The 24,290-nt window shown below is 43.7% G+C and overlaps 3 protein-coding genes across 3 annotated transcripts; all 3 read left to right on the top strand.

The window, feature by feature from the left end:
* Nucleotides 1–2,577: 2,577 nt before the first annotated feature.
* On the top strand, nucleotides 2,578–6,875 carry mibp (muscle-specific beta 1 integrin binding protein). The gene is made up of 8 exons (XM_084472877.1): nucleotides 2,578–2,734; nucleotides 3,263–3,353; nucleotides 4,341–4,389; nucleotides 4,626–4,800; nucleotides 5,586–5,657; nucleotides 5,758–5,864; nucleotides 6,451–6,536; nucleotides 6,639–6,875. The coding sequence occupies exons 1-7, from the start codon at nucleotides 2,709–2,711 to the stop codon at nucleotides 6,534–6,536; spliced, it is 606 nt and encodes a 201-aa protein (XP_084329003.1). The 5' UTR covers nucleotides 2,578–2,708; the 3' UTR covers nucleotides 6,639–6,875.
* A 3,903-nt stretch (nucleotides 6,876–10,778) lies between these two features.
* Nucleotides 10,779–13,727, top strand: loxl5a (lysyl oxidase-like 5a; the record flags this gene model as incomplete). Its single annotated transcript, XM_084473510.1, has 6 exons — nucleotides 10,779–11,178; nucleotides 11,776–11,884; nucleotides 12,149–12,280; nucleotides 12,774–12,930; nucleotides 13,065–13,160; nucleotides 13,608–13,727. The coding sequence occupies 6 exons, from the start codon at nucleotides 10,779–10,781 to the stop codon at nucleotides 13,725–13,727; spliced, it is 1,014 nt and encodes a 337-aa protein (XP_084329636.1).
* Nucleotides 13,728–17,767: 4,040 nt separating this feature from the next.
* Nucleotides 17,768–21,735, top strand: mydgf (myeloid-derived growth factor). The gene is made up of 6 exons (XM_084473412.1): nucleotides 17,768–17,978; nucleotides 18,669–18,719; nucleotides 18,906–18,967; nucleotides 19,201–19,282; nucleotides 20,351–20,423; nucleotides 21,295–21,735. Exons 1-6 carry the CDS (start codon nucleotides 17,772–17,774, stop codon nucleotides 21,372–21,374), a joined length of 555 nt encoding a protein of 184 aa, XP_084329538.1. The 5' UTR covers nucleotides 17,768–17,771; the 3' UTR covers nucleotides 21,375–21,735.
* Nucleotides 21,736–24,290: the final 2,555 nt, after the last annotated feature.

Here is a 24,290-nt window from a genome sequence, read left to right as displayed (position 1 = left end):
AATTAAAAATATGTACATCATATCCTATATGCATAACAATTACAACCAATCATTTTACTATTTGTTTCTAGGCCGAAGTCAATGATTTCGGGATAATGATTTCCTGAATGACTCTCTCCTCATACATGTATAAGGTAAAGGCACTTTGTCGTTGTAGTTCTCGTATTAGGCACAAGGAGGAAGTGGTTGCTCTGTTTTGGGACAATGGGATACATGCAATAGGTCTATGTAACGTCTTTAATTGATGGAGGGATCCCAAATTATTTAGGAAGAGAAAACAAATAGAAAAAACTAACAAAACAACAAAAGGTATTTGAAGAAGTTTAAATATGTTGTAGTCCCCTTGTTTACACCTGGCTTGCTCAACAAATTAAAAACTATTGATAGTTCAGAGCAGGGTGCAGTTTCTAAGTCTGTGGTCTCAAATAGACCAGGTTCAATGCTTTATTCATGGACTCCCGCAGGATTCCCAAAACAACCAGCACAGTCCTTCATTGATTAGATCAATTTTGCATCCAAATTCTGCATGTTAATCCTGCATACTCTCCCCTAATTTTTCTCTTTAATTCATCACAAAACACAGTATGTCAGGGTTAGAGACAGAGGCCTGGCAGGGGGGAGGATGAGAACAGGACGAAGTTGAATCCAGAAAAAATCTTTGATCAACTCCTCAAGAGCAATGGAGGGATGGAGACAGAGGTTTGGCAGGGAGGTTGATACAAAACAGGACGAAAATGTCATGAAATTAACTCTTTGATCAGTCAATAGTGCGGGCCAGAGACAGGCAAAGGTATGACCATATCTAACTGTTTAGGGATTACTACATTCCTCTTCCGTAATATTATTGTAATGTAAACAGACAAATCAAGGTAAAACATGTAATAGACCATTCTCAAATGTTATATATCAAATGCTTATATCAAATGCTTTTTCTTGTCTTTTTTTCTTTGCAGTGTACAGCAAAGGTTTGGCACATGAATCGTTCATGTGATACCTGCAGAAGGCAAACCCACCAAGACGCCCTGACTCAAACATAATCTAGCTGAGAATACAGGACCTGATGTCATGTCTTCATTTGGAGGTCAAAATGTTCACTTTTGGGAACCTCATCCTCCATTTGTCTGTGAAAGTGAAATGATTAAATAGCCAAGTACAATATCCCAGTGACAGTGTTTGAAGCATATCTGGAGTTGTCCTGTCAATCACAGACCATGAGAGCATATGAGGCTAGCAGTGCTTCAGCTTTAAAATATACCCATGCTTCCTAACTGTAGAACTTTCACGTGTAAGAACGCTTTTCAAACACATCAGAAAGCCTTTATATTTATTTTTGCTTCATAGATGCTATATAAAGAGCCGTTTTTGGGGGTCAACTGTTGTCTTCTGAGATCTTGAAATAATGATCATGGTTTATTTTTATTAAGATTAATGATTGTTTATTGATGTTTCAATGTCTTCAGACCATCATTGCTCAATGTCAGATTGTTTATATTGGTATTTCTTAGACCATATTGAATTTGTGGAATTTTGACGTGCCTCCATCTTTTCTGTGGTAGCACAGGTTTCCTTTGCACCTTGTTGCCTGGGTAGCATTCTGTGTTAACTAGAATAATCATAGCATAAGATTTACAACGCATCATATATGGTGTAGGTGACCAGCAAGACTAAATAATCATGAAATATTATTTCATAAGGATATATTTGCTTGCCTTGTTATTTTTTAAGTGGTATTAACATGTGGATGTGTATTTGTTTCTATATGTTCTACATTGCATGCTCATTTGTTTTATGTTTTTCTATATACCCTGAATGAGTAACAAAATGTTTTCTTATTCATTTTCTTCTGTTGAACATTTTTATTTTTGTACAAAAAGCCATTGTATTTCCTGCTTATGGTTATTTTACACTGATGCATCTGTTTTGTCATTTGATTTGTACAACTGGTTGCATAGAATCAGAACTGTTTACTTTTAGATAAGGTTTGCCTTTGTTAAATTGTTTTCAATAAATATGCATGATTACCATCATGCAGAACTTCAAGCCTGTTATGTGACACACACACACACACACACACACACACACACACACACACACACACACACACACACACACACACACACACACACACACACACACATACACACACAATTTGTGTTATACAAACAACACGTTTTTAAAGCGTATGTATTTTAATAAAAAGAACATCTATACCATATGAATGCCTATGGACATGCAATTTGTGCACATAAGCTTTTTCTCCGTTTTTTATGTACGTTTTTTTTAATAATTTTATTGTTTGATTAGTTTGTGTCACATTTGTCACATTCACATATGTTAGAGAACACACAAAGAGCATCAGTCGGTCTTCAGTGTACTACATGTTGTGTATGTAAATACAATACATTGAGGGCGGGGAAAGGAAGTGACGAGGTATTCTCTTCATTCTGATTGGTTCATAGTGATAGGCATCTGTGGCAGAGAAGCAAGGGGGCGTGCGTATCTGCATGACGCAAGTGGCCGTGTGTATATATACCAGTTACTGCTGGATCACTTTATCAATGGAGAACTACTAACAGTTGCTTCTAGCCAAAATCGAAATATTTGCAATAATTACTTTTTATTGAACAATTCGTTCGCGTGGATTGGTAACCTGGATTATTTTTTGGTATACAGTGGAAATTAATAGGCAATCTCTGAAAACAACGAAAATGAAGTACATTATAGGAATTGGCGGGTAAGTTATATTCATATATGATATTGTTAGTATTTTGTTACCGTTGGTATTCAATATTAATGTGTTGGGAAACGTCCCGTGTCCTAACCGGTTAAATAAGGCCGTTTTTGATGTCATTCCCTGAAGAAGGAGATAACCCATCACATAAACAAACCACACGTGGGGTCGCTCTTTATAGCAGACCTCCTCCACTTTGTTTTTAAACATAACACAGATGCTGGTTGATGTTAACATTGCTATTAAGCGTTAAATACGGTCTTATAAAGTGAACCGGTGTGGGCATGGTGAGTGTTACTGGGCAGGTCCGTACACCGGTTCCTTGGTGCTTTTCGAGCGGGACATTTGAAATTTCAGCGCGGTCCTTTGCATGATAAGTGGAGGGATAGGCGCTCTTTTTGAAAAAAAGCGCAAATTATTATTTATGCTTTAGATTAATTATACTTATAACAGTTCCCATCAATGCACTCATTAGAACCTGAGGTATCATTTGATGTTGATGAACCCACTGTATCGTATCTTTTGTTACAGTGTCACAAATGGTGGTAAAACCACTCTGACCAACAAACTGATCAAGTCCTTGCCCAACTGTTGTGTCGTTCACCAGGACGACTTTTTCAAGGTAAGCCTCAGCGAAAACGGTTTAATTTACATTTTGTGTGTGTCAAGATGATAATAATAATAATAATAATTTGTATAGCACCTTTCATACACAGAATGCAGGAACATTTAAAACAATAAGGAACATTTAACACGGTAAAAAGGAGAGAATAATAATAATATACAGAGGTTTAAGGATCACAACAACCAGAAGACTGGCAGCCATAACCCTTAACTCTTAGCCCTTAACCCTTAACCCTCTACATGCACGCCATGTCGCAGTTCTAGCTCTAAAAGCTCTCATATATGTTTTAAGGCCTTTTTTAAAAGATATCCACTGAACTTGCCTGCTTGATGTACAGAGGCAGGGTGTTCCATAGCTTTGGGGCATAATGGATAAAAGCAGCTTCTCCACTTTGCTTGTGGAGCACTTTGAGTACAATTAAAAGATTATCATGGGAAGATCCAAGTTTCCTTCGCAATTGATAAGATATTAAAAGCTCAGAGATATACGAAGGTGCTATGCCATTCAGAGCTTTGTAAGTAATTAACATAACCTTCAAATCTATTCTATAGAAAACAGGGAGCCAGTGATGGGGAGCCAATAATGGCTCACCAGAAACTGACCCAAAAACTTCAAAGAAGTGCATGTACTAGTCCATGTCACTTTGCATGCCTTTAGCCGGCCAACACCGAAAGTGATGTTTCCATTCGTTTTCTTAATTTGCCATTCGTAGATCTATCGCTGATTTCAACGTTTACCAAGGAATGTCTGTTTTAAACAATTTCTGCACTTTTCTTAGTAAATATAAGTAATTCTAAGACTAGCCACCAGGCTCTATTTCTGCGTCATCTTAACACAATGTTTTCAACTCTGTTCCCTTTGAGCTTTGTGTGTGTGCGTGTGTGTGTGTGTGTGTGTGCGTGCGCTTGCCCGTTTTTCTGGTGTGTGAACGAGATCTGCAAGTGTTTGCTTGCTGCAATATTTTATTGGTTACTGTTATTTCAGAAACCTGATCAGATAGAAGTCGGGGACGACGGATTTAGACAGTGGGATGGTAAGACCTGGACTCCACCTTAGGAAGCCCCCGGAAATCCCTTTCTCTCACTTTGTTTTACACTAAGGAGGACGTGGTTTGTTTACTTGCAATCCTCGTCCTTTTTAAACCATACATTAAACCACATTACCAACTCTACTACTACTACTACTATCCCAGTTTGTAAAGCATTGTGTCCTTGCCCTCTCTCTCTCTCCCCCCCCCTCCTCGTCGTCTCCCCCTCTCCTGCTCCTCAGTCATCACAGCCCTGGATATGGACGCCATGACCAACACCATCAAGGGCTGGGTGGAGAACCCGGCCAAGTTCGCCCGGACCCACGGTGTCACCGTGTCCAACACCTCCCACATGAGCGGTGTGGAGGAGCAGGTTCACATCCTGATCGTGGAGGGATTTCTACTGTACAACTACCGGTACGTACACACACACACACACACACACACACAAACACACCTCGTCCAGTCGCATGCTGAACCACAACCTGATCAGCTTGAGTTAGACGTTATTTTTCATCAAAAATCTTGTTGCTCAGTTTCAAACTGTCAGCAAGCTCGGTTATTTTATGCTTTAGGTGGAAAAGCCAGTCTTTGCCAAGAGTTGTTTACATGTGACTCGGTAGGGCTGCCTTGACTAGATTATTTATAAATACATTAGAACCGTCTGGACTGTGGGGGCGTAAATATCTGCATTCACATGCAATGCTGCAGCATGTCTGTGGTGTGGTGCAGTTAGCTCCAGCCGGCTACATGCTAAGGTCCTGGGGTGGCAGATAAGACTTTCAGCTGAAAGGGGCTCCTGAGAGTGCATGTACTTACAGAGCATAGTCACGTGATCGGAGTGACTTATCTGCACAGCTGGGCTGAGATACAGAGGGGAGTAGTTAGTTCACGTTAGTTCATGTTTGCTTTGAAGTGGAGAGTATGTCATTTAGAGATTGATATCAATTACGATTTTTCATCACATTGTGAAATTGATGGAATCTTTTTTTTTATTTTATTTTTTACCTTGGTTGTGGTATTTCACCAAATTTCCTATCTGGGAATAATGAAGTGCATATTCTTGTGTTCTATCTTAATTCTATGGCTGTGTGCCACAAGAGCACTACCATGTTACTACCCAGACCCCTCCATGGAGAGTGTGTAGTGGAGTTTGTGTACAGGCGTCCATCTTTGTTCACCTTATGCGTCTCTTCCTCCAGGCCCCTGACGGATGTGTTCAGCAAATGCTATTTCATCTCCATTCCATACCAGGAGTGCAAGAACAGAAGGAGGTAATGGCTCCTGGTAGAGAAACCTACCAAACATGGTTCATTTCAGGTACACATTATGGTTGGTGTTCATTTGAGTAAATATGTGGTTTTTCCTTCCCAGTACGAGAAATTACACCGTCCCGGACCCACCGGGTTTGTTTGACGGCCATGTGTGGCCCATGTACCTGAAGCACAGGACTGAGATGGAGGAGAGTCCGCTGACCATCGGTGAGGGGTCCTAATAACGTTTAATCAAAGTATTTTGAAACTGTATAATTGTTTACAATCTGTATTATGTTTTTATTACACTATATTACATACGCAGTGTCTTATCATAGTATACATATTATCATAGTATCTTATTATTCAATATGTGACTCATAGAAAATTACTCAAACACACCACAAAGTACTGTGATGGAAGTTTCCATGAGACATGTTGTTGGCAAGACACCGAGTTCCCCTGGGGGAGCAGAGGCCCCCCCGGCGGACTGAGGCAGTCTCGGCTGACTCAGACGCGGTAATACCTGGGATGCCTTCCGTGGGACGGCCTAAAGGAGTCATGACCTCCGTATCTGCAGCTGTACCCTGAAGCTTGTTTGCTGTAACAAGGGAGTGGGCCCATAGTTCACACGACAGCGCTTCAACCTTTGCATGCTTTTATTTGATATATTTTTTTACACCCTATTGCAATAAACTCTTTCAGTTTATTCTGAGTCATGTTGTCAATACAGTTGGAAGAATTCCTACATACTAATAATCATGGCTTGCTGTTGGAGACAAGACTGACCCCAACCGTTCTTTATGTGTTTCAGAATATCTGGACGGTTTGGCTACGAAAGAGGAGATCTACACTCAGGTGTATGAAGACATACAGAACACCCTACTCAATCGTTTATAGGTGAGGCGGTTGAGAGATCTATGATTTGCATCGATTGTATGATGTATTACAGTTTAATAATGAGTCTGTTGCATAACCTAACAGCTGTTTTTTCTCTTCCAGCGAAAAGAGGCCTTCCTGTAAAAATGTATAAATAGAACCAACAGCATTTTCTGTGTAAATAGCGTGTTTTCATTGTTAAATTATCAAACCCAGTTCTCATTAGATGGTTTTTCTCAGATTTTTTGATAAGTTTGTGATTGATGAGTTTTTTTGTATGTAAAGAAGTTTACCATTAGTTCAACATTGACCATTGGCTCACACTCATCATCATTTACAAATAAATACATGAGTGGTTGAACCCTTGCACTTGTCTTGTCTCCCAATTGCATATATTTAGTGAAAAATAAGTATGATTAAAAATATGCGTACAACACGTATGGCAAGCGATATCAGTCACTGATCAGTAGCACCTCCTTTCCTTTTGCCAGGAAGCAAAAGTAATGAACTAGCCTATTCAATCTTAACTGGCGTTACAAAAAATGTATGCTATAGATAAAACCAAGTTTGTTGAAAGTCTTAATCGATTGACACCTGGGATGGACTTTAGGAAAACATCCATATTATGTATTGATTCAATGTTAGCTGGAAGCTATCTTTGGCTAGGGAGAGCTACGTGGCATTATGCATCTATGTTTGGGATGTTGGCGGTCGAGGCTTGAGAAGGTTTGTCAGAGTGGCTCAAAGACTTAGCACACGTTCCAGACTATTAGGACTGGATTTGTGGCCCATGGTATGTGCGGCATCACCTAAGGTTCCATATTTAAAACTACAGCCAACTAAGTTAACTCCTTGTTACACTCCATGGAAGAAGACAACTGCACTGCCGGAACAAAGTTTGTGTTATAACATTGAAAATGTTTCCAAACCACAATCTGGATAAATAAAGTGATATCATATTGCAATTATAATCTTGTGATTCATCTCATCGTGTAGCTTCTTATCCTAGCGATCTTTGTTGTATACGGGGAATAGGTTAACATAACAATTGTTAATGCTTGGCAATTGGTTCTATGAACATCCTTACTGTACCGACAGCGATATATTGTTTCTCTTCTGACAAATGTACTTATTGTAAGAAAAGCGTCTGCTAAATGTCAATGTATGTGAGAATTTCATGAGAATTCTGAAATCTAAGATATTAGAACTGGTGAGCAGTACAGTAGTACAGACACAGCATAAAGATAGTGAGAGATAGTGAAGTGGGAGATGCCAGGCCCTTCTAAAGGTGAATCCATCAGAAGCCGGGAGTAGCATTAGGTCAAGGAGCAGTGAGGTACAACTCAAGGTAACCTAAGAGGGCCGACAGGCAACTGGGTTTCTCTGAGTCAGTGCTGTAAACGCACTGACCCTATGTGACCACCATAGTCCATAGTCTTGGTGACCATACGTGTACCATACATATAACCATTAATCAAGCCCAAATGAACAGCAAAAATATAACATACGAGGCAAGATACAAAAATCGGAAGAACCCCCGTTTAAGAATAAAGACCATTTCCTTCCATAGAATCGCTACACGCAATTTTGAGAGCAACGTGAAATAGGTGCAGATCTTTAAACCTATAACCCTTTTATAACAACATTTAGTAGACTACATTTTAATTTTCATCATGCTGTCTCTGAATCAATGGCATGTGACTGAGAGGATGCATTGAGTCAGGACAAGGTGCATCTAAATCCAAGGACAGAGTTATGAAATGTGTAAGTCGTCAGTGGTCTAGTACTGTTGTGGAACATATGAGTCGTTTCCAAAGACCCCTGCCATTCCCCTTTGAGGTTTACATACCAGTCACATGGACATCAAGATGAACTTAGTATTAGTTCTGCACATCTAGTGCTTGTGTTGACACTATTTGGTGTTACTTTCATGTAACTTGACTTTATTTTGGTCACACAAACCTTCTCTCTGTGTCTTTAGTATTGAACTGAATGGAGCAGGCTTATCACTGTTTATGAATGAATTCCCTCTTTGTTCATATGTATTTTGTGTGCGCTACCTATCTACCAATAATTGATGGTAGTCTTTCCCTTGACATCCTTTGCCTTGGTAGTGCTGGGAGTTGTAGTTCTTGGGAAAGGGACCCAGGCTCCGCTCCGCTGGGAGAACGGACACACACAGGCTGGCATGTTTTCTCTGGGGTCCCGGAGACCTGGGACCTGCCCATTCCGGTTCTGACCGGAGCCAGAATGAGCCGTCTCCCTGTGACCAACGCCCTGGGTGTCCTCTGAGGAGGTGTCACACAGTCTGTCCCCTTTTAGCTCCCCTCACCCCCTGACCACCACGACACACATTCCCCTTTTGTCTAGGGACACAGACCTACCTTTGCCCCGCCTTTGCACTCTTTTACGTGGCTGTACGTCGTGCGACATTGCTGAAAGGGTTTGGGAGTATTTTTACCTCAGCTCCCTGTAGGGTACGTGCATGGACACACTGACACACATAGTACATCCCTCCTCATCCCCTGGTAGGGATGGCTGCTCGTGGTACAGCCAACAGCTCTGTCCTCACTAACGTCCCAGCAATCAGTAAAGTGGCCTACACACACCCAGCACACATCCTACCAGCAGCAGAAAAATAACTGAGAAGCTATTGATAAAAGGGACAAATGATGAGGCCTTTATGTCATCGGTATGACCATTATATAAGTGTTTCTCTTTCTATGTTACACATGATATTGGCTTGTGCTTTGGGTAAAAAAATAAATGATGGACTAGGCCTACTTCTTTTAGTCTATCATTAACTGTTTACATTCACATTTAAGGCATTTAGCAGACGGTTCTATCCAAAGCGACTTACAATAAGTACCTTTGTCAGAAGAAAGAAAAACAATATATCGCTGTTGGTACAGTAAGGATGTTCATAGAACCATGAAGTGCCAAGCACCAACAATACATAGGTTAACCCATTCCTTGTATACAATTATGCAATCTTTGGGCTAACTACAAGCCAACATCAATCACTTTGTATTTAGACATGGCCAATAGACATTTTTTAAATAGTAATTTTGGATTTTAAAAGGACTAGAATGATTAATATTTTAGAATATGTTATACAAAATATTAAATGTAATTAGATAAGGTCCAACTTTAAACAATTTCTTTGCAAAATTTTCTCTTACTAACCTTGTCCATCAAAATTCTATTTTGAAGTAATTATTTCTGTTAGCATTGATATTGTTTTTTATGATTATTAGAGGTTAGCCAGGTGCCTCACTTTTATTGCACTCGAGACCCGCACTGTGCTGCAACATGAGGAGGCCAGTGACGACACAGCCCACCAGCGTACTGTCATGAGATCTCACCAGACATGAATAACCGGCTTGTGTGACACTTTGACATCATCCATATAATATATGGGCAAGGTCCGGGGCAGGTGTAAACAACCATTGAAAATATGTCAAATATCTTCCCATACGCAGTTGGCTGGACTGTTTGCTTTATTCCGAATGACTAAAACAATGTGGACTAAGATAGTGTCCCTTGAAGCGCTGCATTGACTTTCGCTGGCCACGACTGCCCCCGCGTGGCCGTTCGTGGTAACGCCTCTCTACTATGCATTTCTCATGGATGTGCAAGTTTTCTTTTGATCTTTTTTATGATTCATATTAGAACTGGCACCCTACAGAGGGCCATTGTGTCAATGCAACTAAGCAAATGAACCACCCCGCACCGGCTTCAAGGCCTATGGTTTTAGATATTTTGCATATTCATAATGTTCATTTGCATTTCTATTTTTATTATTTTACAATTATCAGGTGATAATGTGAGCTAATTGGCGATCAATAACCTCATCAGTAAAGGCCTTTACCCAAACGAACGAAGCCCCTCCTCGAGGGTTAAATTTAAGTCGTATAGTCCTCCAAGAGAAAAATAACGATTCCCGGTTGATCATGCGTGGATAGACTCCATCCATTTAGCTTTTTGGCCAGAAAACCCAAACACCCACACACACACACACACACACACACACACACACACACACACACACACACATACATACGCTCCACTGCAGCTCGGACTGGGCAGTGCGCAGGTGCGTGAGGTGAGAGCCGGCCGGAATCAAGTCCCTTCCATTGGCTCCTTATCCCCGGAGGAGGCACAGGTTCTGAACTACAGTCAGAGTCAGGCCTACAGTTAAATGTTGATACATTTTATTAGGCATCACTGAAACACCGAACCGTTTAAGCGAGGGAGATGGAGATGATTGTGGTTCTGTTGATCTGCATCCTGAAAACCATGGTGCACTTAGGCAACGGACAGCAGGATTTACGCGCGTCCGTCGGACCCTGGAGACACAAAATTGAGTGGGAAAACAACGGACGGGTTTTCAGTTTACTGAGCACAGGAACCGAGTACCTGTCACCCGTCCAGCGAAGGAGACAGACTCGGCTTCTCCTGACAAGCAACGGGGTGCTAAGCCGACTGCGCCACCCCATTGTAGTCTCCAGATCACCCAGGAGGCAGAGGGGTCAAATGGACTCGTTGGTTCTTGACGCCGAAGCGGCACATCATCTACCTGCAACTAACGCAATAAGTCAGCACCTACCCGGCATCGCACCCACTAGAGAAACGGGCGACGGCCCACAGCCCTCCTCTGCGAGTGAATACTCGGGTGTTGGGGTGCCAACGGAACGAGGTGCCACCGGAGACGATAGCAGCGTGCCGGTTCGAACGCAAACCCCCACAGCGTCACCATCACGATTATCAGCCACGCGTGGCACCAATTTTACAGACCTGTTGGAGAACCGAGAAACCATTGCACCTACACACACGGAAGCGGGGCGGATGGTCAGTGTTGATGGTGGACCAAGTTTTCAGCAGCGGCGCACGGGAGACGTTGGCACGTTGGCACCGACGTTGGCACGGGAGACGTTGGCGCACGCATTACGCAGAGGTTCCCCGACACCGCTATCTGATAACGCGATAGAGACGCACGTTGCTGGTGTACACCCAGAAGCAGTACCAACCACGGACAACGTGGGAACCCATGAAATAGACCCACGTGGCAGAAACAGAAACTCTGTTTACTACGGTGTCCACCCGCCAGCCGGTAGGAGCCGCTCAGCCGCGCGCCATCCAACTGGAACGGGCCATCATGGCACACGGCTCTTCCGTAATGGTGAGCGTTCGTTATTCTGTATATGATGGCCTACCACATGTTTTGTTCGATACGTCTAATTCATTGGATTGTGCTCAGGTCTACCGGACCTTGTTCCTGACCCCTATTACATCCAAGCGGCCTCCTACATTCAGAGAGTGCAGATGTATGCTTTACGCTGTGCTGCGGAGGAGGCCTGCCTCTCCAGGTACTGTTCCTCTTTCACATCAATATCCATCAAATACTCATTAATACACAGGTCCACTTGTTATGTAAGTGACACACGCACACGCACACACACACACAAGGTGCCACACTGTTAGCTTTCCCCCCGGCATTTCCACAGAGCCACGTTTCCAAAAGCAGCCCACTGTTGTATGTTGTTCATCCACCCTGCATTATTACTTTGTATCTATGTTCCCCCCCGTGTCCAACCGTGTTCTCTTGTGGGTCGCTGTGCCCATTCCTGCAGATCAGCGCTCGGGGCGAGTGACCTGGACTACAGGGTTCTGCTGCGGTTCCCTCAGAGGGTGAAGAACCAGGGAACCGCTGACTTCCTGCCCGCCAAGCCAAGACACGAGTGGGAGTGGCACAGCTGTCACCAGTAAGAGTCGCATAAGGGCAGATTACACCGCAAAGCAAACATTGAGTTGAGGTCCACACAGCCTTATGAGATGCAGCCTGTAAGGGGTTAGGTTTCAAGTGACAGCTTCTGCACTGATTTCAAGATGTAGGCAAGCGTGAAAGCGAAAGAGCCGTGAAGCGTCAGGGAGATAGCAGTAGGCAGGTACCTTCCACAAACATATCCAACCTATAGAACTATCAGATCACTCCAACCACCAACATTAACCATTGGGTTGTCCCACATGATAATCATAAGCAAAGAGTAATTCATTTTCATTTCATTTTCAAGCAACATTAAACATTCTTATTCTCTCTCTCTCTCTCTCTCTCTCTCTCTCTCTCTCTCTCTCTCTCTCTCTCTCTCTCTCTCTCTCTCTCTCTCTCTCTCTCTCTCTCTCTCTCTCTCTCTCTCTCTCTCTCTCTCTCTCTCTCTCTCTCTCTCTCTCTCTCTCTCTCTCTCTCACCCCCCACAGGCACTATCACAGCATGGAGGCCTTCAGTAACTACGACCTTCTAGATGTCTCCACGGGGAGGAAGGTGGCCGAGGGACACAAGGCCAGCTTCTGCCTGGAGGACACTTCCTGTGACCCGGGTGTGCGGCGTCGCTTCGCCTGCACGGCTCACACGCAGGTCCGTCTCCGAGGAGGACTGCCCTTTACCCCCTGGACGGACCTCAGTGTTTCATACAGCAGGCACCGTATTGAACATCGCTCTTGGTTACTCATCTGGGGGTTGTGTTCGCTCGCCTGTGTGTTTCTGCTCAGGGACTCAGTCCGGGCTGCTACGACACCTACCACGCCAGCATCGACTGCCAGTGGATCGACATCACAGATGTGGCCCCTGGAAACTACATACTCAAGGTAGCGGATCAGTAGCTCATACCGCTGTAGGAGGACGTACAATGTCCCACTGAAAAGGATACACACTTTACAGAGTGGTCAAAAAACGGATATTGTTTCAAGTACTCAAGTAGTCATTTCAAATGACCTTCAATGAGTCATTTAGCAGAAGATTTGATCCAAATTGACTAACAGTAAATCTATTCATTTAGATGCATGTCATGAATGAAAAGGAGCAGCCTTTAGCAGCCTGCTTAAGGAGGCCTATAGGTTGACTACGTATGTACGTTGGGGCTTGAACCCAGAACCTTTTTGGCTAGGTAGTAACAACACCCTAACCACCACTTATGCCCTCCTAACTGATCGCTAAAGCCACACAACGCACTGGACCCTTAGAGATGCATTGTGTGTCGTGCAGCCTTGTCTGTTATTTAAATGAGCCACGTCTCCACGTCATATTCAACCCAGGTCACGGTGAACCCCTCTCAGCTGATCCAGGAGCAGGATTTCTCCAACAATGTGGTGCGATGTGACATCAGATACACTGGCACCTACGTCCAGACGCGCAACTGCAGAATCTCTGTGTGAGTCCCGTATCTGAGGTGGTGTTTTATAGGCCATATTATTATGAAGACAACATGGATGTATCTAGTACCGTTTACAGAATCATCCTATAACTTCTAAATCTGTTGATGTAATACATGAGTTGTGTGTGTTTTTTTTTAGGAGCTAACCAGAGGACTAGACTCACCAAAACTACAACCAATATAGCCGTACTATTTAATGTATAATCTGTTTTTAGAGTTTGTCTGTTAACATCCATATATCAATTTGACCTAACACTTTTAGGTGAGCTGTGTGTGTGTGTGTGTGTGTGTGTGTGTGTGTGTGTGTGTGTGTGTGTGTGTGTGTGTGTGTGTGTGTGTGTGTGTGTGTGTGTGCCAGTTATCGATATGGTTCATATCATTGTTCCTATTATCTAGAGTAGCCTTGCACCTCTGTAGCACAATACTGGCCCAATAAAAAAGGCTGTTATATTTTAATAACTAGGTGTTTAAATGTTTATGAGAGGCACTTGATTTTATACTATTGTATTTTATAATAACGTTTATACAATTGTCTTTTATAATAAAGGAAACACAATTTTATTCTGTAATCAGGTTTATATGATCGTTTTTATGAATAAAGTTTATGGTTGTGTTTTATAATACCATTTATACTACTGCATTTTATAATAAAGTTTCCAATGAGTGAGTTCTGGGTCTATTGAATACCGAAAAGCCTTTAACTCTAAGGGACCTAACTTCCAGTTCATTGCACACTGTTTAATGAGGCATTCCAAACGGGCTCCACCGACAAGATTATTCAAGCAAATATTTTACAAGATAATGTCATTAAAACTTGGGCCAACGCTGACGTTGTGCAGTGTGTATCGAGCTATCCCGGGTCACTCGATGGGCAGAGGAGTGAAGGAATACATTTCTAAAATGATAAACGATTAACGAACGAACACAATGAGCCTTAGAGGATTGAGCTAAAGGGTGACACTTAATTCAATTAAATTTTATTTGTATAGCCCTTACTCACAGTCTCAAAGGGCTTAACAGGCAATATAGTTATGACTCCCCCCTGACTCTAGACCCCAAGGGGGCGAGAAAAAACTCAGGCAGGAACAAGGAAGAAGTCTTGAGAAGGAACGCAGAGTGGAGGATCCCTCCTTTCAGGGGTGATCAGGAGTGCAATGGGTGCCATGGTTGATATGTATGTATGCACATACATATATACAGGCCAAACATTTGAAATAGGTGATGGAATGCTGGCCACTTAACCGTAAGGAGAGTCCAGGCATTCAGTTGAAGTCACTGCGAGATGCCAGGCATCCAGCCGCAACCCGGTAGAACAGACATAATAATGAGGAGGCCTGAGAAGTCTGTGATGGAGGAGAGGAAGTAGGGACGTTTTACAGCTTTTGGGGGCAGGATAGTATCGTGTTTGGCTGAAATGTTCTAGAATCGATCCCTGGTGTCCGCAGCTTACCTGAAGGTATCCTTTAGTAAGATGCCTATCCCTGCTTACTCATTAACGGCAAGTATCAACAAAGATTCACTAAGTCACTATGGGGAAAATGTCTGCGGAAAGAGTCAATAGTGTCTTTAAGAGGATCCATGAGCCCGATGAGTTCAGCAGGGCAACGGTGGAAAAGAGATCATGTCCACGTGAGGCTGTCTAGTAACTTCTATTGACATACTGTCTACTCTGGGTCGACTCTACTCTGGCTCACTGGAAGTCTGGAAACATGCAAGTAAACAGAAAGATGATTACATCTGCAATTCATAAAAAGGATGAAATATTGCTGCAGCTCCTTGTTGTGCAAGGCAAGTATATTGACATAAGTCTTGGTAAATATGCCCAGGGGGAAAAGGTAAAATTCCTTATTCAGCCATCCACTATTATTAATAAGTAGCTACCATCATTAGCAGGAACTTTTTATCCAGAGCCCGTACAGTGCATTCAGACGCCTATCAGTACGGAGCAGGTAGGGGTCAGAGCATCTTGTTCAAGGACGCCCACTGGTAGGCTGCAGACATAGGGGATCGAACCCAGTACCTTTCAGCTGGGAGAATTGCCACAATACTATTGGGCACCGCTACGACACCATCCTGCACCGGCCTTGAGAGGGTCAACGTGGGGATGGGCCTTTGGTGTCGAGTCATTGTGGATGGATGTGAGTTAAAGTTAGAACACGATGTGTTAACATGACTCTGCTTTTGTCAGTCGGCTCAACGTCGATAATGAAAGTCATCCAAAAAACATTAAGAGAACAAGGCTCTGGGTAATTCCATTACGTGGTAGCATGTGACACAACCACCCACCCCTCGACCACCTCTCCACCCGGGACATAGGAGTAAGGCTTTTCGTCCAACATGGGTGTTCTTCTGGGAGCACACACCCCCTCTCTGTCTCTGGCCAACGGGCGCTGGGGTCGAGCCCGCTGATGGGGGAATCAAATGTGACAGGGGGGGTCACGGCGAGACAACCCCGCTGCACCGCTGGTGTTTGCTCAGCACATCCTCCTAGGCGTGCACGACCGCGGTGTGGGCAGCCTGTCCGCCCCCACTTTATGTGGCGGGGGCTAGAGAAATTCCACAGTTACGACGACAGCGTGAACCGGACCCGGTGGAGGTAGACCGCTGACATCAGCAGCGCCGCAGGCTGAAGCTGCCCCCGTATCGACTCAGACTCTTGCGCCTCTGTCTGTTTACGACGTATTACCGGACGCCCGGTGTGAAGGCCTGTGCTATTCAAACATGACATAGTGGGGAATAATGTGGGAAAATATCGAACTAAATATAAATGTGTTCTTTTTCCACGTGGTTTCCCAAACGTATCGGTTTTTCAAGAGCTGAGGACACGCCAAGTGCAGACTGGTGTGTTGAAAGAGGAAGTGTTTACCTGTGCAGGACACGAGGTCCGCGGTGGCGGTGGTAACACTTATTATTACTTGTTTCCTCTTTAAAGCAGACGATGGAGGGCTGCGCCTAATGAACCAGAAGGCCACTCTTCCCCTACTGCGGCTGCTCCTGTAAACACAAACACAGACAGTTTATTTGGGGAGTGAATTTGGGGACATTGTAAATCCTGTTCTTCTATTATTTGGTGGATGGAGAGGGTTGGGCATGAGATGGGCAGGGGTGGAGGAGAGGCGGAGGGGAGGGGAGGTGGATGAGAAGAGGAGCAGAGGCTATGGAAGGAAGGGGGAGATGGGGCGAGGGTACGTCCATTTGTGTTTGAGTATGGTTCTGCTGACGTTGTTTTAAGGGTTTTTAACACATGTGTGTCCGTCTGCTACGTCTCCCATCTCTCTTTTTCCAGACATGTATTTGTTTTGTTTAGTTTGTCTCGCCCTCCACAAACAGAGCCCTGCATAGCACAAGAGACACATGAGGCCATAGACAGGGAGACAGACTATACAGACTGGATACTACATAAATTAAAGTACTTGGTAACATGTTAAAGGTATAGCAGAGGACAAGATGTTGTTAATTATGAGTAATAGGCCAATGTATGTAATTTGGATTGGCAAATCTTGGTTGTTCAAATATGATGACTATTTTGTCTTAGATTAATATAGAAAAATTGGTAGCTAAACTGGCTCAAAACTGGATAAAATGTTGACTTTGTTGACCAGTGTTTACCGAAAAAACCTGCTAAAAGTAAGGGAATATCTCTATATATTTTAAAGCAAATTTAGCTTATTTACTATTAATTTGTATTCTATTGTTTATCGGTTCTGTTTATAGCTTATGGCATTTCTATATAAATATTATCGTTTTGACCTGAGGTTTTTGTATTTGTAATTTAGTTGAACAATATCTGTGAATAAACATTACAATTTATTCTGTAGTCTGCGATCTGTTATTGACGACAGTGACATCTCCTGGACAGATGTAATCGTTGCATCGTCAAAACATGTTAGTAGGGCTAACTCACATATATAACTATTTTAAATTGACACGTACTTGTATATTTAAGTGATATATGTTATAATTGGAGATTGTCAACAACAAAAAGTGAGAGATTGTTTTCATTTATTCAACCCCTTTCTCGTGTGACGCCACACACAGGCGACAGATGATCGGCAGCCCAGTGTCAAATAACAGAGGCAGCAGTGGAAGAATGGCTCGTGTAATATACTGTAGCGTTATGCATTTTGCTTACTTTTTTGCCTTCGTCTTTATCGCCGATTTGTCTGCCGCAAGTGCTTCCCCGGATGGAACAAAAACGGTGGAGTTTAACGTCAAACCCGGAGGTGTGCTGCACACATTCTCTGAGACCATTGTGAGTACAAGCATCAATGATTTAGTTTTTGCTATTTAGAATTAAATAATGTTATTTTTGCATTACACATTTAGGGATACGTACGACCTAATGCTGTCATCTATTTGCCCAGGTGCATGTCAAGGCATGCCATTTTATAAGGGGGTTTACCGCGACATTACATTTATACAGATTTACCTTGAGTGATTTGAGTTGTGTTTGTGGTACGCGTGTATGTCTATATTTATTAATAACAGCTATCATTATTGTGCAGGGTTATTGATAACCTAAAAAACTACTTAAAAGACTGGATTTGGCCCAGTAGCTTTGAATAAGTTGCAGGCGCATAGTGATGAGGACAGAGCCTCTGAGAGGCTGACACGTTGTGCCTGGTGCCACAAAGCGCTCATTGATTGGTTGAGAACCACAATTTGTAAACACAGTTGTAAACCAAAATCAAAGAATGTTGCTATGTGTGCTGAGTATATGTGCATTATTCTTTAATGAAGAAGAATGATGTGCATTTCAATATTCGTACATTTTAAATGTTAATTTTTTTGTTAAATATATCCATTATGCATATATCAAGCCCAGACCATATACCGTTTCTTGTTTGAAATAATATTGAATTACATTTAGAAAAATGTTATACATAATTCTAACGTTTTTATTTTGTATTAAGCTGTTCACAATGTTTCTTTTGTATTTCAGCGGGATCATGAATGCTCATTCACTTATGCCTCACAAGGGGGAACCAATGAGGTGAATATCTAGTTCTGCTCTTTCTGTTTCACATATCCCTTAGATTGTGTCTCAGGTCGAATGTGACTCACTTACACATTGTGTGTGTGTGTGTGTGTGTGTGTGTGTGTGTGTGTGTGTGTGTGTGTGTGTGTGTGTGTGTGTGTGTGTGTGTGTGTGTGTGTGTGTGCGCGCGCCCCCACACAGCAATGGCTCATGAGTATCGGCTTGAGCGATGACGACAAACTGTTTTCCTGCTCCATATGGAGGTACGCCAAAGTGAAGTTCCACACATGCACACGCACCATATAGCTATAGCGGACAACTCCCATGCTGATCATTTCAGGGACTTCTTGTTCAGCGACACTTAATGTAACAGCGCATTGGCATCATGGTGGTTGCAGTTAGAAAGAAACAGTCAACATTGACCCATGATGCAGTAAGTGCATACGTGAATAGAGATTGTGTTGCTGATGACCGACGGCCACGCGTCTTTCCCCAGGCCCCAGGGCAAGTCCTACCTGTTCTTCACCCAGTTCAAAGCCGAGCTGAAGGGAGCCAAGATCGAATATGCCAACGCATATGTAAGTACCTGTGCCAAGTCCACTCAGGCCCTCTATGGGAATGCCGCATTTTCTCTTCACAAGTAATCCGTTCCCGCCCCCCCCCCCCCCCCCCTCCCGTGTTGCCAGGGATCCCAGTCAAGAGGACACGTTGAATATGCTAATGTTTGGCTGTGTGGCCACGCCCCAACAGGCAGAATTTCAATGAAAACGATGGCAATCTACAGACAGCCTCCCACTCAGTTCATGAGTAACCGAGTTGATGAACAGAGTATTCTATGTTTATATTTCAGAACCTCCTGCTCGGTTCTCCCTCCCCACAGCTGGCTGGAGGGCCGATAGCGCCGTGGCGTTGCATAATCACTAAATCGGTTGCTATTTCTGATGCCATGTGTGATGTACAGCTCAATGTCCTTTGGTGAAAAGCTGGATCTCGATGCTTTACGGTGTACGGATGATTATGATGATGATGCCAAAACATTACTTTATATTGCCCTGTTTAGCTGTGCACAAACAACCCTAATGTGTAAGAAGCACCGCACCCAATTAGTTTTCACCGTTTTTTATTATGGCACATAAACTGATGCCCAGCCATTAGTCAGAGCACCACCCGTCCTCTGGTCCTCCTTCTTCTCCTCCTCCTCCTCCTCCTCCTCCTCTCCAGTCGTCCTCTGTTCCCCTTCTCCTGGGTCGACCTTGTCCCTGCAAGGAAGACAAATAAACATAAAACACAAACCACTATTAATGATGGAACCCACAGAACTGTGTGTGCATGTGTGTGTGTGTGTGTGTGTGTGTGTGTGTGTGTTTGAGCCCTGGGGATGTGGGATCTCCTTGACCTTGTTAAAACACACACACACACACACACACACACACACACACACACACACACACACACACACACACACACACACACACACACACACCACCCTCACCACCCTCCTGGCGCGTCTGCTGCAATGAAATTGTTTTCTCCCAGTGCCGCCTCTCATCCCGTTATCTCACTTTGGGGTTTTATATTAATGTATATATATATATATATGTATATGTATTTATTTATTTCCCCATATCTCTCGGCTGCACCTCCAGTCCCAGACGTCTGAGGGAGGCCAGAGGGATGTGGCTTTGAAGCCCGAGGAGTTCACTGTAGGGGACTCCACAGGTAGGAGCACTGCAGGCTGCTACTCCTGGTGGTTCTCTCTCGCCTCTCTCTCTCTCTCTCGCCCTCTCTCTCTCTCGTTCTCTCTCTCTCTCTCTCGCCCTCTCTCTCGCCCTCTCTCTCTCTCGCTCTCTCGCTCTCTCTCTCGCTCTCTCTCGCCCTCTCTCTCTCGCCCTCTCTCTCTCTCTCTCTCTCTCTCTCTCTCTCCCTCCTTTGTTTCAGTTCTTTCCGTGATTGTTTACCATCGGGGGCGCACATATGCTACAGGCCAGCTGTGTGTGGGCGGTTGTCCCGGTGCTACTGTTGTTTCCCGATGCATGTGTTGTTGCACCCATGTTCTCTACAATGTGCTCTATTTCCTTTGCCACTACTCGGTCACAATAGCATTGTGGTCCTGTGGGACTCGTTGTGTCACATGAGCTGCCACAATTGACTTGTTAGTGGCCAAGTTCACGTCAAAGTAGACGAAGGGTGAGAAGTATGTCGAGACAAAACTAAAGAACAAACGCTTTTGAATTACTTCAGAACTGCATCTTTGACAAATGTAGAGATATCCTTTGATGTTGTTATGCTATGGCCACGCTATGGTTACGCTCGGCTATGGTTACACTACGGCCACGCTATAACGCTGTATCTGGCCGTTGCCAAATTAATTGGCGGTTACCATAGCTACACACTGTCCCAAGACAATGCAGCTTATCCTTCCAACTATCAACTCCTCAGTTGAGGTGATTAGCTGGAAGTCAACCGTACTAATGTGAGGATACGGGATATCATTCACCTCAGTTCCCATTAACTTGTTTGAATTGTTAAAAATATGTTCTGGAGCATTGTTTTATTTCCCTTTTTTTTGTGCTTTTTTTCTTTTCCCCAGTGACTCACGCAGACGGGAAGTTCCGGGCAGAACTCTCAAAGCTGACCATGATTGGCCGAACTCAACACGACGAGCTGTAGCTGTCGGAGCTCTCTTAAGCTGACCGTGATTGGCCCATCCCAACGCGATGAGCCATCGCTGTCAGAGCTCTAGCCGGGACTCGGGTCACGCTGAGCCACCGGGACTTTTGAATTCTTCCAGGCCTCGGCCTTCTCATAACGGATAGTAAAAGCCGAATTGATTTTGTCTCTCTTTTGAAATGTCTTGACGGGCCAAGAGTTCAGACCGGGAAGAGATCCTCATGTTGTTAATTAGTGTTGGGTATCAGAAGGAAGTGAGTTTACCTTGGAAATTGAATGTTTTCACGCAATGCACGTAACTTGCTCTATCTTTTGGCATGAGCGTTATTCCTTAAATACACACAACATCCTGTCTAAAGTGCTTGTTTTGTTCTGTTTTTTTTCCTTCCACTGAATCCAAAAGCTTCTCAAATCTTTTGATCCATAGGGGGAGACAGTAATCGCCGTAGAGTTTGTTTTGTTTTACTTGTAGTGTACAAGGGATTGTTCCAATTTTGTTGTACATGTTAATCTCGCAGGGGCAGTAATCTGCAATGTGGCCGTCATACTCATAGCCCCATGGAACATCTCTGCTCCCTTGTGATTCTTGAGCTGAAGAATTATGAGGCCGCTGTTGAAGAAGAGCACCAGGTTTTTTCTCTCTCTCTCTCTCTCTCTCTCTCTCTCTCTCTCTCTCTCTCTCTCTCTCTCTCTCTCTCTCTCTCTCTCTCTCTCTCTCTCTCTCTCTCTCTCTCTCTCTCTCTCTCTCTCTCTCTCTCTCTCTCTCTCTCTCTCTCTCTCTCATATATATCTGGATCAGATCACACACTGAGACCCCACTAGTATTCATCAGTCCAGCTGGTCACTCACATTCAGAGACTTAACCTTTTTTAGCATAGCAGTAATCCGCTCTGAAATACATTCAGCAGTGGCCAGGCTGTCTCTCTGGAGATCATAAATTCTCCATGCCCTCCATATACACTCACTCACTCAATCCCTCCTCATAACCCACTCGTGTCGACCTGTGAGGGGCCAATATACTACCAGGCCGTAGTAGGAGCACTCAGAATCGCCTGGGTCTTCCTCACATTGATCCAATCAGCCACAATGATCCATGCAAGGTGCCCTGTGGTTGATGCTCGCGAAGTGTGCGCATGTGCGTGTGCGTGTGTGTGTGTGTCGTACCGTGTCTTTTCCGAGGGAGTGGAGTCTCTGTTCTTTGCCTTGAGGCGATTGCTCTGCTTGGGAAGAAAACTTCCAGCTGGAACGGCGTGACATCACTTCCTCCCCACCACCACCACCTCCATCACCCCCGGTCAGAGATTAGGCTCCCATAACGGTCTCAACAGGAAATGCCAGAAGTGGATGCTGAGTTACAAGGGGAAGACACAACATGACAGTCAGGCCCTAGTGCATCCCGCAAACACGTTTTCTGTCTTTTTCTTTCTTCTTTTTTTCTCTCTTTGTTGTTTCCTTTCACACCGACATGTGATGGCTGTGTTAGTAGAGGCGGGCTGTCACTTGACTGAAATTGACTGGGTGTTTGTCCCTTGTTGTGTCAACTGTGATCTGACTTGGACGTCCAATGCATTGTTGGAAAACATGAAAGGGGAGAGGGGGAGGACAGGTGACATTTGAAGTGACATTTGAGCTCTAACGGAGAACTTTATAGGAAACAGGCAGATACTGCATAATATATTCTGTGTAGAAAATATGTATGCCCCTTGCTCTCCTATCTGGTTAAAATATGAACTGTATAAACCTTAGTTAAAAGTTAGGCCACAAAATATTCAGAGCAGCAATACACATAGTGCATTGCTGTACCACATTCGTACTTGATATGCATTGAATCAACCTTAAAAAAACGGAATTGGTTTCAGAAAGTCTAAATGAAATGTCCTTTTGTTATCTGAAAATGTCCTGTAATAAATGGGTTAGCGAGATAAAAATGCTTCCATTGTTTCACTTTTCGGTTCCTGGGGAGCGGGGGAAAAGGCTTTGCTTTTGAAGATCTTCTAAATCCAGGCGCCGTGTATGGGAATGTATAGAGCTGATCTTTTCGGGCTTATAGCGCCACAGAGTCAAGAGGGATTCATTCATTTCATGTTGAGCCAGCCAACGTTAATTAATCTTCAGTGTCCTCAAATTAGCGCTGCTTGTCTCACAAGGTTTGATGCAAGCGCTATAGGCTATGTGACAATGGAACATTAGCGTGTAGAGACTTGAGGACTTTGGTTGATCCCAATGTTGGGCTCTTTGCACTAGTAGGGCTGTACAGATATGCTATATATAGATCAACAAAGATACCGGGTGTTTCCATTTGTTAAATTCCTAGTTGGCTGGGATAGGTTCCTGCCACCTGCGGGAACAATCTGGCTAAAAGCACAAAGACAAGACAATCAATCCGCAACCATGAATCTGATTAGCTCAAAATCTAAGCGGCCGACATTGAGTTTAAAGATATCACAGCCGCTCTTTTTATAACGCGTTCCGCACTGCCGCAACATTAAAAATATATTGACGTAGTAATTAGTCCCCGCGCTACAGTAGCTCTCTATATTTCGGCTGGAGGCTGTGTCGTCTAAACCTCTATCATCATTATTACTCACCATCTGGAGGTCTGCTTTCCCCCCCTCCGGTAAGACCTCCAGGAACAACAACACACAGGCCTCGTCCCAAACACTTGTTCATAACTGCATTGGCATGTGTTAATAAGGCATTGATTAAACTAAAACCCCACCAACAACATCCGAAAGATAAAAGCCTTGCGTTCAAAGTACATTCTTCGAAGAGCCTGGGAGAGTATATTATGTGCCAACTCTGTGAGAAACGACTAATTGATCTTCTTAGGAAGAAGGGACCTAGGTTCACCTGAGGAAAAGGACTCATTGATTTTGTTGCAGTAAACATCAGTAATCATTCCCAGGCCTGCTTCTA

This window comes from Micromesistius poutassou (assembly GCF_964030765.1).
Source record: "Micromesistius poutassou genome assembly, chromosome: 9".
NCBI lineage: Eukaryota > Metazoa > Chordata > Actinopteri > Gadiformes > Gadidae > Micromesistius > Micromesistius poutassou.
Note: the sequence above shows the minus strand (reverse complement) of the source record. Positions and strands in the feature narration are given on the sequence as shown.

Excerpts from the sequence above, each read along its gene's own strand:
- mibp (XM_084472877.1), top strand. The coding sequence starts at position 2,709 with ATGAAGTACATTATAGGAATTGGCGG. Across the intron at positions 4,390-4,625 it reads CGGATTTAGACAGTGGGATG|TCATCACAGCCCTGGATATG; the intron begins GTAAGACCTGGA and ends CCTGCTCCTCAG. Across the intron at positions 4,801-5,585 it reads TTTCTACTGTACAACTACCG|GCCCCTGACGGATGTGTTCA; the intron begins GTACGTACACAC and ends CTCTTCCTCCAG.
- mydgf (XM_084473412.1), top strand. The coding sequence starts at position 17,772 with ATGATCGGCAGCCCAGTGTCAAATAACAGAGGCAGCAGTGGAAGAATG. Across the intron at positions 18,720-18,905 it reads CACAAGGGGGAACCAATGAG|CAATGGCTCATGAGTATCGG; the intron begins GTGAATATCTAG and ends GCCCCCACACAG. Across the intron at positions 18,968-19,200 it reads TTTTCCTGCTCCATATGGAG|GCCCCAGGGCAAGTCCTACC; the intron begins GTACGCCAAAGT and ends GTCTTTCCCCAG.